Consider the following 16,667-nt stretch of genomic DNA (forward strand, 5'->3'; position numbering starts at 1 on the left):
ATGTCAACTCTACTCCTGATTATTCTCGTTCATTGCATTTCGTTTAATTTCCCCATCATGGAGAGGTATGGAGACACGTCTGACCGATTGAGATCGACGTCCCATGAAGCCAATTAATCATCAACGCTGTCAGAAGCAACACGACAAAGTTCCCACACACACATGGACATGACGGAGCTACCTGCATCTACTGTCTGATGAGGGCGTGAGTGAGTGAGAGAGGTGGTGGTGGTGGTGGTGATGGAACACTAGGGGGCGTTGCTGAGGCTCTGAGAGCAGCTGCAGGACATCTAAGGTCAACTACTGAAGGGGGGAGGAGGGGGGAGAGGAGAGGAGAGGAAGGGGGAGGTGGAGGATGATGGACAGAGGCAATGGGAAACCTGGGTGTTCACTCTCTACGGCAGCACGACCTCACCGATCACACTGAGGGAGGGGGGTTGAGGGGTCAGAAGCCCCCCCAAAAGAGACTGAATAAGCGTGAGGATTATAAAACACAGCCGCTTGATTTTTTAAGAATTAAAGCACTTTAATCTCTATTGGAGAGGGCGAGCTCTCCCAGTCAAAGCAGATTAAGAGCAAACAGAGGCGGGTGCAGGTTCAACAAGTTTGCCACCTGAAACTGTTTTTTTTTTTTTGTTTTTTTTAATTCACTGTTTAGTGCTGCTCTGGACAGGCTCAGATTTGTATTTCTACCATTCCAAACACCAGAAGTCAAAGAATCCCTGCAGACATGTGCCATTTTCTAAAAGAGTAAGATGCATTTTTAAACAGAAGATTCAGCTCCAATCCTCGCTCCCAGACTCCAATGACAAAAACTGTGATTTAACCTTTTTAGAACATCCATGCTGCTCCTCATCTGCTTGCCTCAATTTTCAAAAGCAGCTGACATGTTCTATGAGATAAAAATACAGGTTTTTTTTTAATCAATGGCGGTCTGGTGGTAGTTATACCAGATGTGACAGCTGTTTGTGGCTGGAGGATATCACCTTCATGGAAGGATCAATAGAAGTGCTACCTTAACAAAAAAGGTCACAGTCACTGCAGGGATCCTTTACATAATGTTGTCAGACAGTTTTAATAACAATCCAGGCCTGTCAAGCATGTGTGTGTGTGTGTGTGTGGGAGGGGGGGGGGGGTAATCCTGAATACCACATTAGATTAAAATGAGGATTAAAAGTAGGAGAAATTGAATGGGAATTAACCAAAAAAAAGCCAGCACAAGTGCTTTGTTGTTGTTTTGTTTTGGTGAAGGGAGCATGATGGGTGAAGCCGAGTGACGACTGTGCTGTGGAGAAAGGAAAGGGAGTGAAGGAGTGGGTAACACTTGGCTGGACCCCTCCTCATCCGAAAGAGCAGGAATAGAGAAAGCGGCCATGACATGAGGCAAATGGAGAATAACTGATTCATGTTTTAATAAAAAATCAAATTAAAAAAAAAAGGGTCTCCAATGGGAGTGCGACCGTGTTCAACTTTTCACAGGGACTACTTTTTGTGAACTCTGCACACGGCGTGGGTGGGGGGGGGGGGGGCGGGCGGAGTTAAGCTCAAGTGTTACCCATCAGTCAGTACGTACAACAGTGCATGCGTATGCGTCGGCCTGCAGGTGTGTCTGCGTGTTACGATTACAGTGTTTGTGTGTCTGAGTGAGCACTCGGGGTGGGGGGGGTGGGGGAGGAGGGGGAGGGGAGGGAGGCGGGAGGTGTATCTATCTGGTGTCTCACCTGCTGTGGTGCACTGCTCAGGCCTCCCTGCCTGGAGGTTAGCTCAGCTGGGATTGGCAGACTCCATGCCTCCTCAATAAGAGGGAGCATTTTACTTTTACCCTGAAGGCTACTGAGCTGGGGATTACTCAACTGAGCCTATAGGGGAATGGAAAACGACGTGAAAAAACAAAAAAACAAAAATAATAAAGACAAGGTTTTTTTTTTTTTCTTTTTTGGAAGGTAAAAAAAAAAAAAAAACGATGATCTCAAAACAAGGAAATGATCAGCAATGGTAAAGAGCATATAACACCACTTGTGTCTTTGGGCTGGCTATCGTCACGTACAGAACCAACCACACACACACACAAGGAGGATATCACTTTTTCTGATTGACATTCAGCAGCAACAGTAAAACACAGTTCCATTAAAACAAGCAGCTGAGCTTGTCTTAATGCCAGGACTTGACGCTAACAGAACCAGTGGACAGGTGACGTTCCTTCATGCATATGTAAAGGGGAAAAAAACAACAACATTTGCTTGAGATGAATTAAAATAACATGCGAGATAAAGGGCAATACTGAGCCTGATCTCTCTCTCTCTCTGATCTTCCATATTTATCCTTTCCTGTTCCGTATTGTTAAAGAGGAAACTGATTAATTTCAACCTGGGCCCTTATGTTTTCTGGCTGCAAAAGCTGTACTGTTGTTGTGATGTATTGGTCAACGTCGGCATCCGGCGTTATCGTCTCTGTTGGCCAATATCGGCCCCGCTGCAAATCATGTGGTAGAAGCCGATGTTTGTCTGATGTGTCGCATCAATCTAATGCCGCTAAGATAGTTTACTTCACAGCTGAGCTCCATTCATCTCTCTGAAAAACCCTCAAACGTGACAGGAAACGTTGGCATCCCACATCAGAGGTAGGAACAGAGGCGTAATGTGGGGAACGTGTAACATGAGAGCTGACGAGGTGTAGCAGTGGTGTGTGTGGTGTGCCTTTTGCGCTTTTGCAGTGCAACGTGAAACGGCCCTAACTTTCACACGGTGCATGTCTTGTGTTTTTTTTTTTGTGTGTGTGCATATTAGTGGCTAAATGTATTCAAAAAGGTCCCAGGTTTGAAAATAATGAAATCCCCAGTTAAGGTCCCGACAGAGTGGGCGTGTCCTGAGATAGCGGTAGCGCTGTTACTATTTCCTCCTCTTTGTCCTCAGCGCACACCAGCTGCACCAAACGGCTTTGGAGTGAACCGCAGAGCAGCATAAACAATACCCCCAAACAAAAAGAAGGCAGCCAGGAGCTTCAATTAGGGATGTCCCAAACTGATCCCGATGTGCTTTTTAAATCCTGTCACATTTCTGAGCCTGTTTGTTTGTTCGTCTGGGTTTCCCAGGCGTCACACTGAGCTCTGTTAAAATAGTACAAGTCAACAGATTAGCCAAATAGTGACCTGTGGAGCCCGTAAAATGAATAAACGGCCGCCAGCAGATTCAAGAAATGACGACTTGTGTTTTTTTTTCAGTATGCAGAGCAATGTTCACCGATCATCTCTAAACACTTATCTACTAAACAGCCCCACTTCTCATCAATCTTTAAGCTTCATTCTTCTTCTATTTGAGCCCAACTCTACAGGTGCACCACACCTGTGAAACACTGCTGTTGTTGAAGAACTGTATTTAAAGTTCTGTGCACTGCTCTCCATAAAAAAAAATAAAAAATAAAAAAAAGGATGAATGCATCCAAACATTAGACTCTGTAAGTTCCTCGCTGCACCCACCTGCAGGCATTTGATGCGGTGGGTCAGCGCCGGCGTGTTGGTGCAGCCCTTGCTGCGTGTGGCGTTTATGTAGCACTTGATGGCGTCGTGCGGCTGGTTGCACGACTCATAAAGCGTGCCCAGGTCCATCCAGGCGGCGGCGTGGCTGTGGTCCAGCTGCACGGCGCAGATGTAGGCCTGCAGGGCGTCCATGGGCTGGTTCTGCTGCTGGTACAGCACCCTGGGAAAAAAAAAGGGGCGGGATTAAGTGAAATGTCCATCTTACTCACACTATTAAAAAGGGAATACAAACACCTTACCCTATAGAGCACCAGGTATCTGCACTGGCCTCTGATTTGTCTATGGATTGCCGATAGGAGATGAAGGCGTCCTGGACCTTCCCAATACTAGAGTAGCACCTGAAGGCGGGAGACAGACACAGAAAACACTCTTCACTTTCATCAGGCCTTGCCCACAGAGGGCGCTCCTGAAGGCTTTCCAAACTTGTTGAACATATTCTGTAAACTTCCCCCGATTACTTAATCGCACAGGGAACTCCAGTATTGACTTCATTCTCTACGCAAATGACTTCTGAGTTAACACATTCCTTGTGAGCATGTCGTCCGCTCTTTTATTTATTTTTTTAGTTTTTTTAGTTTTCAAGATGTAGTAGCATCATTCTGGAAATTCAGACAGTAATCCGATCATATTCCACGTGGTGTACGATGACAGAAGAACGCCTTCAACCGACGTTGTGGGACGTACCTGCCAAGGAAGTACCAGGACTGTCCGGAGTTTGGGTCGGCCTCCAGAGATTTCTGCAGACACTGGATGGCATAGCTGTCCCTGCTGGCTCTGTCCCCGAGCTGCTCCACTGTGTGATGCATCCAGCCTGGGAGGGGGGGGGAACATCAGACGCATCCATTAGGCATTGCTTTTGCATAAAAATGAACTTCCATCTCCACAGTTCTGCAAAGACTAGTGTTCCTATGATTGCATAAGAAATGGTGCAAAATGCATTGGGAACAAATAGGTGTTGCATCATCTTTACATAAATATCAGCTGAATACAACTGTATCTGAAATCTACAGCAAAGCCCATCAAACGTGCACACTCTTACCTAGCTGCTGCAGGGTAGTGGCCTTCACCTGTGCAGGAAGATCCTCCGTCTGCAGGAGGGTCTCGTATGCCTCCTTGGCAGCCCGGTATCTCTTCTGGATATGAAAAGAGGAAGGGGCGTAAGAAGGTCAGAGAGAGGGAGAAGGAGTGTACAAAGGAAGTGAAATCAAAGTAGATAGGAGGGGGAGGGGGGGGGGGGGGGGGCATGTTAAAGCAGCATGTCTGGTGTTTTCAAAAACCCAAACAGGAATTCCAGAGACGCACATTTCCTATCCCTCCCTCCCTCCCTCCTCCATATTTAGTCACACTTCCAAAGATTTGCTGCTTAATGGCCTCCTAAGCTCGACTGTCGCTGTGGCGTCGTGCTCTGACGAGGCACAAAAACACATCAGTCGTGAAGTGCTCCCGGAGCTACTGTACTTCCCCACTGAAGCCGGCATAAAGAGAGAGAAACCACCAGCATACAAAAGAGGAAGGCGGGGGAGACGGAGGCAAGACTTTTCTTGTTTCCGTGGCAACCCCGTCCATCGACTCAGAGTAATCTCCTACCCCTCCCTGCGCGCCACCCACTCGGACTCCCTCCTCAATTTGTCAGCACCTGGTTGGAAATACAAATAAATCCGGCTGCCCCCCCATATTTAGACGCGCTGATTTTGACAATGACAGCCCTCGATTTTCCACATCGAATCCACATGAAACACTTCTTCTTCATCACGCAGACGAATGACAAAAAGCTAACCAATGTGTCCTTGAAAACTAGTTAAATCAAAGAGCCAGCACTTACCTGAATCTCATACAAATGAGCAATGTGGAACTGAACTGTGGAGAGAAACAAAAAAAAAAAAGAGATGCATAATTAGGAGTGTTTCAGAAAGGTTTCCTACCCTTCCTGAGAGTTAGTCGTCCTCATAAGTCTTTCCAAAAGTAGTGCTGCCGTGTCAATAAATGGGCGTCAGAGAGCCCAAGGTTGCCCGTCCACACTGAGTGGAACAGAACAGATAGGTAGCTGTGCTCCTGGCGGCACCTTCCTTTGTCTGGAGCGCTGCAGTGTCTGATCTAAGCTGCCTGAGTGACTCTCAGCAGATGGAGGGAGAGAGAGAGAGGAGAGGAGGGGAAGAAAGACGGGGGCTGCCCTTGCTATGTGTGTGTGAGAGAGTGAGAGCAGGAACGAAAAGGGGGGGGTGGAGGGGGGGGACACAATGAGGAAAAGGCAAACAGCGAGGCGCCCGGGCTTAAAAAATGGATATTACTGTCGTCAAGGTAACAGGTGCCGGGGCGGGAGAGATGAGATGGCAGCGGCATATCAAATAATGCTGGTGCTCTATCCAAGCTGAACCCAGGCAGAAGAACATAATCTAACACGCTGCACAGGAGAGAGAGAACACTACTCCCCTGATTATTATTTATTTTTTACAGGCTGAGGAGATGCAGGAGACTTCTACGTCTCGGGGATCAAACGTTGTGACAGTGCAGGATAGAAAGAAATGAAGAAAACCTCTCAGGTTTCTAATCAGTCAATACATCAAGGTAACGGGATTACAGGTGAATGAGTGAGTGATATACACAATGAGGGGGGGGGGGCTTACTTTCAGCTTTGGACAAAGTGCAGGGGTTGGAGTCAATCAAAGCCAGCTGAAAATGCTGCAAGAAAAAAAAAAATTGTGAAAATCAGTAAATGGCACAAACATGAATCCATTTTTTTACTTTTCTAGTCTTCTCCCTAATGTTAAATCTGGTATGTAAGACGTGGGGGGGGGGGGGGGTCTGCCCCAACACACCAAGCCAAAAAGTTACACTTGAACACACCGCAAAGACTACAGCCGACGGCCAACCACCACGCACGTTCTGCGCATAATTGAGAGGAAATAACTCTCCATGCCAGCAGGCGGCGGTAGTCTGTAATCGACATAAAAAAGGGTGAAGAGGACGGAGAAGAATGCTGATGTATAAACCGTTGCTATGATACGAGAAGCTGTCTCTCACCACTTGTACTTCTAATTGAGAATAATATCTTGTAAAAAGTCGTTTAATTGCTTTTGTCACTTCCGTTTTTCTTCTTCTGATTCACTAAGCTAAACAGCCAATCAGAGTGATTCCTCTCACCAACCGCCCCCAGAGCTGGACACACCTCAAAAACCAGGGCGGACTGATGGCTGACGACCTCCTTGGTGTGTCAGGGCATGTTTTTTGTCGTTGAAGCCCAAGATTAAAAACAACACATCGCCATCGTCGGGGCTTCAAGAACTGACCCCTTAAAAAACCCCTCAGACTTCATGGCTGTTACTGTGTGCTCAGTGTTGAGTTGGACCTACCTTTAGGCTTGACTCGTAGTCTGTGTTGACTTTGAACATGAGACCCAGACGTAAGTGGATCTCCTTGGCGCGGGAGAAGCCCGGGTCAATGTACAGCACCTCCTGGAATGCTTTGATCGCCCTGCGGAGACAAAAGTAGAGTAAGATAAAGCACGGAGGAACGAGGCGAAATTAAAAAAAACAACAACACTGATTTAGCAGAAGCAACATATCGACCTTGTGCGGTTTCTTTTCCTGGGGACTAAACTGAACGGCCATCTTTTATTGACCTCAGGTGCTGTACATTCTGTTGGTGAGACATTGCCGCTCGGTGCCGTCTTGCGCTGAACACCAAAAAGACGCTCCCCTCCCACAGCAGCTGAGGAAGCACCTCGTTTGTCATCGACTCCTTGTTGTCAAAGCTGCAGCTAAACGCAACGGCCTATCAGATAGGACGCATACGTTAATGAGCAGAGCGCATCTCAAGGTCTCGCTTGTTGTTCTTGCGCTTCGTGTCAGTTTAAACACTTCACACTTGGGCGCAGCGCTCTGTGATAGGAGGGATCACAACAAAGCCTGAGCTCGAGTTTACAGCCCGAGCGGGACATCGGAGAGAAATCTCTAGTTTGTAATAAAAAGGTTTGGGGGTGCCAGGTGTGTTTAAAACTGCAGCAGAGATGTGTGACGCTTGTGATGTTCTCGGTGCCGAGCTGCACTTCCTGGACGAGCCTAAACTCCCTTACATCCCTGAGGATGTCATGACCACACACCCGTCTCCCTCTGTGCTGCTCGCCTCCTCAGCAGAAGAAAAATCTGAGCTTTTCTACTGAAAAGTGGATTGGATTAAAACATACCGTGAATCAAAAAAAAGTAGCTAGTAACGTGCGCTGTTGCATTTTGCTCGGTTGCCGCTCTGCGCCCTACTCCGCAGCACACGCCGCGTCCTGTCTGAACGGCGCTTAAGTCTGCAGCAGACGCTATTTCTATTTACTTATAGCTCCTTTGTTGTCTTGTGTTTCACAGCAGTCAAGCGAGCTGATCGACTTTCCTCCTGACTTGAGTTTTCCTGCAGCTCTGGAGAACAAAAAGCCGTGTTTTTTTTTTTTTTTTGTTTGTTTTTTTGCTGATGCTTGCACTCCTCTTGGTAATTCAGTCAGAACTAAGTACTCTTCGGCAGTGTTGTTACCATGGAAACGTCATGAGACAGCATTACTCACGAGCACTTTTTTTTTTTCTCTCTCTCTCCAGCTGTTATCAACAAACAGAAAAACATACACAGACTACAGATGAGCCGTGTGATGCCGGTCGGACTCGACAGCCACAGAAGGTCTGAGAACGGTTGAGCGATCTTTTGAATCTTTCTTTGATCTGCGTTCGCTTTGATCGCAATCAAACTGAAAACACTGGAGCAATTAGTTCAGCTATTCCTTAAGTATGCAGGTTCTCCCTGACATAAATAAAATGTGGATTCTGAGAGTGCGTACTTCTGATCTTGTTCAGCTACAACGTCTCCATCTTTTGAAATGTTTGCAAACAACTCTGACTCGTCAGTCTCTGGCTGTTTGAAAGGCAGCCGCCCTCAGCCAAGAAATAGTCCAGCCTAAAAACCCCTTTATCTCAGACAGTGTGGTTGAAGTCTCGTAAATAGATTTTCATAACTCATATTTTAAAGACTTGCTAAATAGCGGGACATTTTGGGAAAACATGGCTGCATTGTTGTAGCCGCACAGCAAGAAGGTTCCTGGTTTGAATCACAGCTTGCACAGTCTCACACTCTGAAGTCATGCTTGCCTAGGTTAGCTGGTGACTCCTGTACACAAATGATGTCAGGACAACATACTCATCCAAAAACCTTCAAAACAAGAACGCCCCCTTTTTGACTGTGTGTTCAAAGAAGGTTGAAGACTTGTCGTTCAAGAGAGGAGAAGCTGTTATGACGTGATGACAGTTTGTACTCACCACTGAAAGGCATTATAGTGGAAGTAGACCATTCCCAGGCCGTACAGAAAGGCAGCATTCTGAGGGGGGGGGGGGGGAGAGAAAGGGCGTTATGACACAGCCTCAAAGGTAAATGTAATCATTAAACTGTGTACTCTACATCTGTGCAGTTAGGTCATCAGAAAAACCTTGAAAAAAAACATTGCATGTTACCAGCTGATCATGTGAGACACTAGAAATGACTCCAACAACAACAAGGAAACCACATTTCACTACAGAATCTGACCCCAAAGTCATACAGACTTCCTGTATGAGCAAGTGAATGTGTGTGAAAGAGCATCACGTACGTGTGTGCCTGTGTGTGTGTTTGTCTTACCTTCCAGTAGTCTGACTGTAAACTGTAGTACCTCTGGTATGCCGATAATGCTGTCAATGAAAGGAGAGGGAAGCTGAGTTTATTTTTGTCCAATACGACGGTAGCGGTGAGAAACAGTTCGTTAGTCGTCAGCTTGTCTACGCCGTATGGACGTCAAGTGAACGTCCTGATCAAACTTGGGGCCGCCTCGTAACGCTCTTCAAAGCCACAGAACTGCATCCACGAAAAAGGTCGATTTTACCTTGCACAACACGGGAGTTGCCTCGCTAACGCGGCATCCGCCTGTGACCCTGCTTGTTTTCTTGTGTTGCTATGGTGATTAAAAAGCTAGCTGCCAGACCACGTGACACAGCAACACACAGTTTGGTACACAAACCAAGCAGTCAAAGCAAAGATAAACCGGCACATTCAGCGTTTTTGTCAATGGAGTCTGGTGGCTTAACCAACAGATAAGGATCTTATCTGGATAAATTAGGGCTCTTTTTTACTGCAGTGCTTTAAGTGATAGTATCTGGTACTTGAAGCACATTTCAGAGCCTGTTGTTGATCAAAACAGACACTTTTAGTCAATCTCCGATCAGGCGCACACACTGAAAAGTTACATACAAAACACCACAGCCCGTCTTTCGGCTGCCAGCTGGATCAATCCACAAACTGAAAGAGTGACCATGTGACGACAACAAAAACCCCACGATGACTCTACAAAGCACTTCTTGAGTGTAGGTGAAGAGGAGAGGTCGCTCACCTTTTGGGTAATCCTCCAAGAGGAGGTTGAAGTGGCCGAGCTGGCAGAATACCTCAGGCTCCACTTTGCCCTCGGCCTTAAGGATGAGCGAGTCGTAGCAGCGGACAGCCTGGGGGAGAAGACAAAAACAAATTGGCTCAGCTGTGTGTGTGTGTGTGTGTGTGTGTGTGTGTGTGTGTGTGTGTGTGTGTGTGTGTGTGTGTGTGTGTGTGTGTGTGTGTTAAAACTGCAATCAGGCTTTGTGCTTGAGAAAGAAAAGAAAAAAAATGTCCCTATCTGTATTATGCAGAGGAGGGGAATCGAGCGAGGGGGGGAAGTGAGAGAAAGTCACTTTAACTTTTGAAAGTCAAAGCACAGTTGACGTCAGCGCCCAAAAATTCGGGCCAAGTCGACTCCCGTTCTCTCAGCAGATAAACATCAGCGCTCGTCTTACTTGCGAGAATGAAGTTTGCAGATAAGGACGTTAGCTTTGGGGGCTTTCGATATAGATTTCTCTGATTGACACAAACACGGCTGCTGGAGTCACACTACAGGATGTAGGAAGTTAAAGGGGCAGTGCAAGTGTTTCACTGGTTTAAGTAAAGCTTTAACCTCGACAGAACTGGACTCAGAAGTTTCTCTGGTCGAGCATATCTGAGGTCAAATCAGAGACAACACCGATGAAGTGCCAGTGATGTCACCACTTGGTTTTCTGGAGGCGTTTGAAGCGGAGCGGTGGTGGTCACCGTGAAAAGATAGTTTATCGTTATGAAGAGCGGCGACACGAGCATGCTGAGGGGAACAAAAACACAGCAGAGTTCACTGAAGGGTCACTTGAGGACATCCCTAATTTAATGCACTCTGCCTCAAGGAGCGGGAGGTGCAACCTCAGCTGGATACTGGTGAAGACTTTATGTGCAGACTACGTAGCGCCAGGGACTTTAACTACCACGGTGAGTTCAGCGGTGTTTGATGAGTGTGTGGATGATGCTGAAATGATATCAGTTGTAAATGTAAACCCCAAAGTCTCAGGCTCTGAGGGGGGAGGGAACACTGGACCACACACTTGTTAAATCCACATCTTAAAGATCAAATAAATCCAAAAAAGCACAGATATATTCAGCACCGACGTCAGAGAGCATGGTGCAAATGCTGGTCTCTCTTTACCACAACTCAGGAGCCGTCGACACACCGAGCCCCGCTAACGTTGTCCAACTTGTAAAAAGAAACCGAGCACATATCGTCCATGCCACTTTCCACAGGAAGGCAAATAAACCCCGAGAGTGACCTACGCTGGTGCTCCCCCCCCCCCCGCCCTCCCCTCTGGTGCCACACTGACGTCACATCTAAGATAGCTCGGCTGGTCTGCAGAGCCGAGTGCTGCTCTGCACATTCACAGCCAAAGACAGGCAGCTGCATGTGGGAACGAAAAACTGAGGAACCAAGGAATATTCCACCTCTCATGTCAGCTTTTATAGAGATCCTATTAGTCACCTTTAACCCTAAATACATAAAATAGCCCTGGCCTTTGGTGGGAAGGGTTGTTGTTACCCATTAGCCCACAAACAAAAAAAAAACATGACACATTCACTTTAGATTGTAATCTGTAGCCTGACGATGGAAATTCTTTTGCAACATGTGCAAATACAAACGCAGAAAAGGGGACAAATTGTAAGAAGTGTCCTCAGCTGCTCCATGACTGCAGTGATTCTGCACAAATGTAGCTCACAAGCTTTGTCAATGTCACACCTAACACTCGAAACAGTTACAACTGAAGCAAAGTTAGCTCGACCTCTCCAAAATGCTTTTTTTTAAGCATGCTCAGCCGGTCATCTCAGGTACATCCGATAATATGCCTTCTCTGATTTGCACACCAGAGCCTCTGAGTTCATGCCAACGCGCACAGCGACGCAAACACCGACGCGAAAAAAAAACCACACGCACAAGCTAACAAGTCAGCAGTGTTGACGTGATGCGCCCAGCCAGCAGAGGTAGAAGAAGCATCGACACGCCGCTGGATAAACAAGGACCGATACCCGGCACTCGCCTCTTTCTGCCTCCCCGCAAGTGCTGAAATGTCCCCACCAATAATTAGGTCCTGTCACCAACACAATGATGAATTCAACACCAATGTATGAAAACTCATTTTCCATGGATGACTGGTTGGAAAAAATGGATTCCAGGTAAATGCACGAACAATACAGTAGCTTTCCCAATCGTTCTCCTCAATGTTAGGCAAGACTATCCGGATTTACTTGGAAAAATGTGACACCCTATTACCCACAAAGACAAATGGCGTTATCAGGCGTTACATGTCTATGCATGAGTTGAAAACTGGGTCGAATTTATTGGCTCGTCAGGTGTCATTACGCAAGATTCTGAAAATGTTGCCATTGAGGCCGACTCCACCACTGCAAAAGTATGGTTTTAAAATCTATCAGAGACAATAACCTTTCACGTGTTCGGGGGCCAAACGCTGAAGATCCCACCTGACGAACAATAAGCAGTAGAAGAAAGAGACCCCTTCGGAGGTGGAAGCAACATTTTTTACGACAATGTTCGAGATAACAGGGGTTATCTTTATTGCCCATCGCTACACACAGACTACATTGTCTCTTCTTTCACATTATCTCTGCTGAAAGTGTGTTTGGCGTGGTTCAACTTTTGACCTTCCAGACATCACGAGATAAAACCTCACCACCTAGACTTCAAACATCAATATGTGCACATCACTCCTGAAGCCTACATTAATTCTAAACCTGCACTGATTACTCTGAGGGGAGCTGATCGCGCTTGAGCTTCTTCTGATCGAGATCATAAATGGTGTGAAAGCATGACCATTACACTCCATCCTATTGGGTTAAAATGGTACGGCTTGTTTTCATGCAATCATTTTCCCAATCTCATGTGATAAAATCAGACTATCGCAATGCATGTTGGGATATTATTCCTCACGAATGCAGCTGTGTAAAACAGACCGCTCTAACGGTAGCTGTGTAACTGGACTGTTTGTGCGGTTAGCTTTCAAGGAAGTCTTTGCATCATTTCTGCCCTGTGTGACGTCATCGCTGTACTTCCTACATGTTTGGTAACGCTGAGCCCAGACAGGTCCGAAAGAAATGATTTACTTCCACGCATCATCGTCACCAAAAGCATCCGACTGTCCATGATGAATAGATTTCTATCGCGTGTGAATCCCGGTAAAAAAAACAGCATGCGTAATGGTCTATTATTATTCAAATTCTTAATCCCTGTGGGAATAACTGTCCTCTGCGTATGACCTTGCTGAACTTTTTCAGAGCACAAGTCAAGCACAGCTCGAGGTCCGGCTAATTACTTAATCAAGGGCACTGTAGAGCAGTCGTAATGCTTCACATGCAGGCCTCCCTGAACTGAAGGAAATCCATGCATACACGAGGAGAATATGCAAACGTCACCCAAAACAGCCCCCGGGATTAAACCCAGAGACCCCCTTTCCTGCATTCAAAACAAGCCAGCGTATAATGCAAACGGGATGACATGGAAAACAGGAACTACAGGAGGGAATTCAACTTCAAAGCGGTATCTTCCGTCTGGTTATTCCAAGTTTACGTCACTTCTACCGCGTTACTGGTGGCGATACAGTGACCTAGATGTGTCAGAAATGTTATCGGCATGAAGACAGAGGACAGGATGAATCGAGACGTAACAAAACAAATGTGAGATACAAGCAGAAATTAAGAATGCGGTAACAAAAAGTAAGACTCTTTCCCGGGGAAAGGTTTTTCACGGATTCTTTTAAAATAAAGACCATCTGAGATGCGAGTTAAATAGTTAGCGAGGCCCAGTTCTGCGTCATCAAGAAACTACTTCTCAATTGTATTCAACCTGGCGTTGATATAAGCCGCGCAAGCTTCCTGATGTAACAGACTTTCGGCCCCCCGTCTGACCGCGAAACACACTACGCATGAAGCCAGCTGAGGCCGTGAATTAGCTGGACTGGACAACCATCTGTAGGAGAGCACACGAGAGCAGGACTGTAACGGGACGGTCTACCAACAGACACAAACGACGACGCAAGAGCTGACAAGACGCACAGAACAGCTTGTCTGACTGGTCTAATAGTAAACCATTTTCACAGATTATGAGTCAAAACTGAACTTTTTTTTTTTTTTTTTTTTACAACAAGAGTGCAATTAAAGCATTTGCAGGGCAAAAACAGAATACAAGAGACTTTCAAATGCATCAACGAACGCGTTAGAAAAGAAATGTAGTGAGACCAGGTAACACATGTTAAAGAGCGAGTCCTGCTTTAAGACGAGAGCTGCACAGTCCCATTCAAGCCCCAGTACTTTCACTGCATTGCACACACACACACACACACAGTGCATATTTCCCAGAAGAAGAAGAAGAAGAAAAAAAAAAATAGTGCATCAGTGGAAGTCTGCAGCTAGTGCTAGATGTGCAGCCACACTTCCTTCCTAGGTATCCCACACCACCTAGCGAGCAGAATCGTGGATGGGGCCCTTACACCACGAGCTGTCAACCTCATATTCTCTCTCTCTCTCTCTCGTGCCCAGTTCAAGATAAACACACATTAAAAAAGGTGTTTTGTTGTTTTGTCACAGGTGACATGAGGTTTCTTGCACATGCACATGCAAGAGTGGTGGTGGGGGGTTTAAACTGTAAACAAAAAGGACGCTGACAACAGGAGGAACACGTCTTCACAACGTGGAAAACTTCACACACACTTCAGCAAAGTGGCCGATGTATTCCCAAGCAAAACCGCTTTTCATGGCTATCGATGTCACCTCCGCCATGTCCCGCCATCTTGGACGAGCAAGCCAGCCATTAAACCATATTACTTGTAACGTTTGTCAAGTCGTCCACTCCTCACGACACACGACCCCACGGCACGTCCCGGGAGTGTGTTTCATCCACCTCAACACCAAAACAAAAAAACGCGAAGAAACCTTCACATAGCACTGCAAAAAGGGGGGGGGGGGGGGCCCTACATCACCCAGCGGCTGCTGGCACAAGATAACTGGGTACGCCGAATATTTTGGTGCACCCCGAAAGGCTGCAACGCTACTTCCACTTACGATTATGAAACAGTCGTAGCCTCATAATGCTCTTTATGTGGTTGCACGGTTATAAGAGAGAGTGGGGGTGATAATAAAACAACGATTGTGCCACATTAACTCCCCTAAAAAGTTGATATTCCCATTAATGTCTCGCACAAAACGGTGACGACGTAATGTTGTTGGTGGTACACTTGCATTGGTTAGCTTCTTTTTTTTTAAGCTAGCACGGGGAAGGGCGGTTGCCTAGCCAACAAAAGTAGATGTTAACAAGCTGGTTAAATACGCAGAGAGACGACTAGTTTGTAACGATTAGTGAGGGGGGGATAGTTCCGCTGGTCGTCGGGTGAGAGTAGCTTAAACAGGAGGCTAGCTGAGTGGCTAAAAGAGGGGGGCTAAGCTGGCCTTCTTGGCGAGTGGGCCACTTTCCGACTCGCTTTTTTTTTTGAGAGCAAATTCGCAGCCGTGCGCGATAAGCGAGAGGTTTGTTGTTGAGTCCTGTGGAGCAGAAGTGCACAGAGTGTTTAAAATAAATAAAAAAAGACACCCAGGTTAGATGTGATACCTTCATTAACAGGGCCTTCGTTCTGGCGCCATCTTCATGAAGCTTCTGAAATCCAAACAGTGAGCTGCAAGCAAGAAGACAACACAGGCGGCTCAGAATCACTCGCACTCGGGTTGACATTTTTTCGACGTTGTAAGGGGAGAAAACATTTTTTTTTAATCCGTGTGTGAGTGTGAGTGCACGGGGGGAGGGGGTGCGCTGTTCCGAACCTGTCGATCCCGAGCAAACTGTCCCTCTCCTGGGCTGTCAGTGTCGGAAAGTCCTCCTCTGTTTCACTCGCTTTTCCCGCCGCCATTTTCTTTCCCTCATCACCACCAGAAGAAGCCGAGCCGAGACTCCGAGCGGCGGCGCAGGCAGCGGCGGCGGCGGCGGCGGCGACAGACACGCCGCACGATTGCATGGAAAAAATCGCGACGCAGGGGGGAACCGAGCGGGGGGGGGGGGTTTCTCCGCCGAATCAAAAAAAAAAAGGAAAAACCGAAGTAAATAAAATGATCAAAAACTTTTTTTTTCCAGGATGAAAAGATGCGATTCGATGTAGTAAATCCTTTCGGGAGGGGGGGAGGGAGGGGGGGGAGAGAGAGAGAGAGAGAGAGAGAGAGAGAGAGGGGGTGGTGGGGGGGGGGGGGTTACAGAAGCGCTCTCCGGGTAGCTCCTAAAGCGTCACATTTTTCTTCGTAAAAGTGAAACTCCGTGCCGCTGTTTTGAACGCGCGTCGCTGAGTGCATTAATCCGACGATGTGAGTGTTTCACAATAAAACGCGTTTCGGCCGCGAAGGTAAAAAGTTGTTGTAATTGTGTCACCCAAGCGAACCCACGCGCCGCTCTGGCCACGCCCTCTTCCCCCCCCCCCTCCTTCGCCGCAGCCAATAGGAGTGCCCTAAACTCACCGTATGACTTCCCTCTGCTATATCGTTCTTTATCTCAAATATTCGTTTTCTCCCTTTGCAAACCACTTGTTATGGAAGCCCATTTCCGCCGGTAAAAAAATAAAATGAAAATGAAAATAATAAAGTCTCATTGTTTTGACTTTTTATCTCATTATTATTATTTTATATCTCATAATTGTGACTTTATATCTCATAATTGTGACTTTTTATCTCATAATTGTGACTTTATATCTCATAATTGTGACTTTTT

General features: G+C 46.7%; 1 protein-coding gene across 2 annotated transcripts in view; it reads right to left on the reverse strand.

The window, feature by feature from the left end:
• LOC109995113 (lysine-specific demethylase 6A-like) overlaps positions 1-16,352 on the reverse strand; it is a 27,208-nt gene extending 10,856 nt beyond the window's left edge. Inside the window, exons 1-13 of one of the 2 annotated variants that reach the window (XM_020648719.3) lie at positions 15,737-16,352; positions 15,528-15,591; positions 9,924-10,032; positions 9,179-9,228; positions 8,824-8,882; positions 6,886-7,006; positions 6,160-6,214; positions 5,358-5,392; positions 4,575-4,668; positions 4,220-4,346; positions 3,775-3,873; positions 3,476-3,695; positions 1,722-1,859 (exon numbers count right to left, since the gene is read on the reverse strand). In XM_020648719.3, the coding sequence (XP_020504375.2) occupies positions 1,722-1,859; positions 3,476-3,695; positions 3,775-3,873; positions 4,220-4,346; positions 4,575-4,668; positions 5,358-5,392; positions 6,160-6,214; positions 6,886-7,006; positions 8,824-8,882; positions 9,179-9,228; positions 9,924-10,032; positions 15,528-15,591; positions 15,737-15,927 (1,362 nt within the window). In that variant the 5' untranslated portion in view covers positions 15,928-16,352. The remainder of the gene's footprint in view (positions 1-1,721; positions 1,860-3,475; positions 3,696-3,774; positions 3,874-4,219; positions 4,347-4,574; positions 4,669-5,357; positions 5,393-6,159; positions 6,215-6,885; positions 7,007-8,823; positions 8,883-9,178; positions 9,229-9,923; positions 10,033-15,527; positions 15,592-15,736) is intronic. The other variant, XM_065951789.1, reaches the window with a different exon arrangement.
• Between the last annotated feature and the right edge of the window lie 315 nt (positions 16,353-16,667).

This window comes from Labrus bergylta, chromosome 24, assembly GCF_963930695.1.
Source record: "Labrus bergylta chromosome 24, fLabBer1.1, whole genome shotgun sequence".
Classification (NCBI taxonomy): domain Eukaryota; kingdom Metazoa; phylum Chordata; class Actinopteri; order Labriformes; family Labridae; genus Labrus; species Labrus bergylta.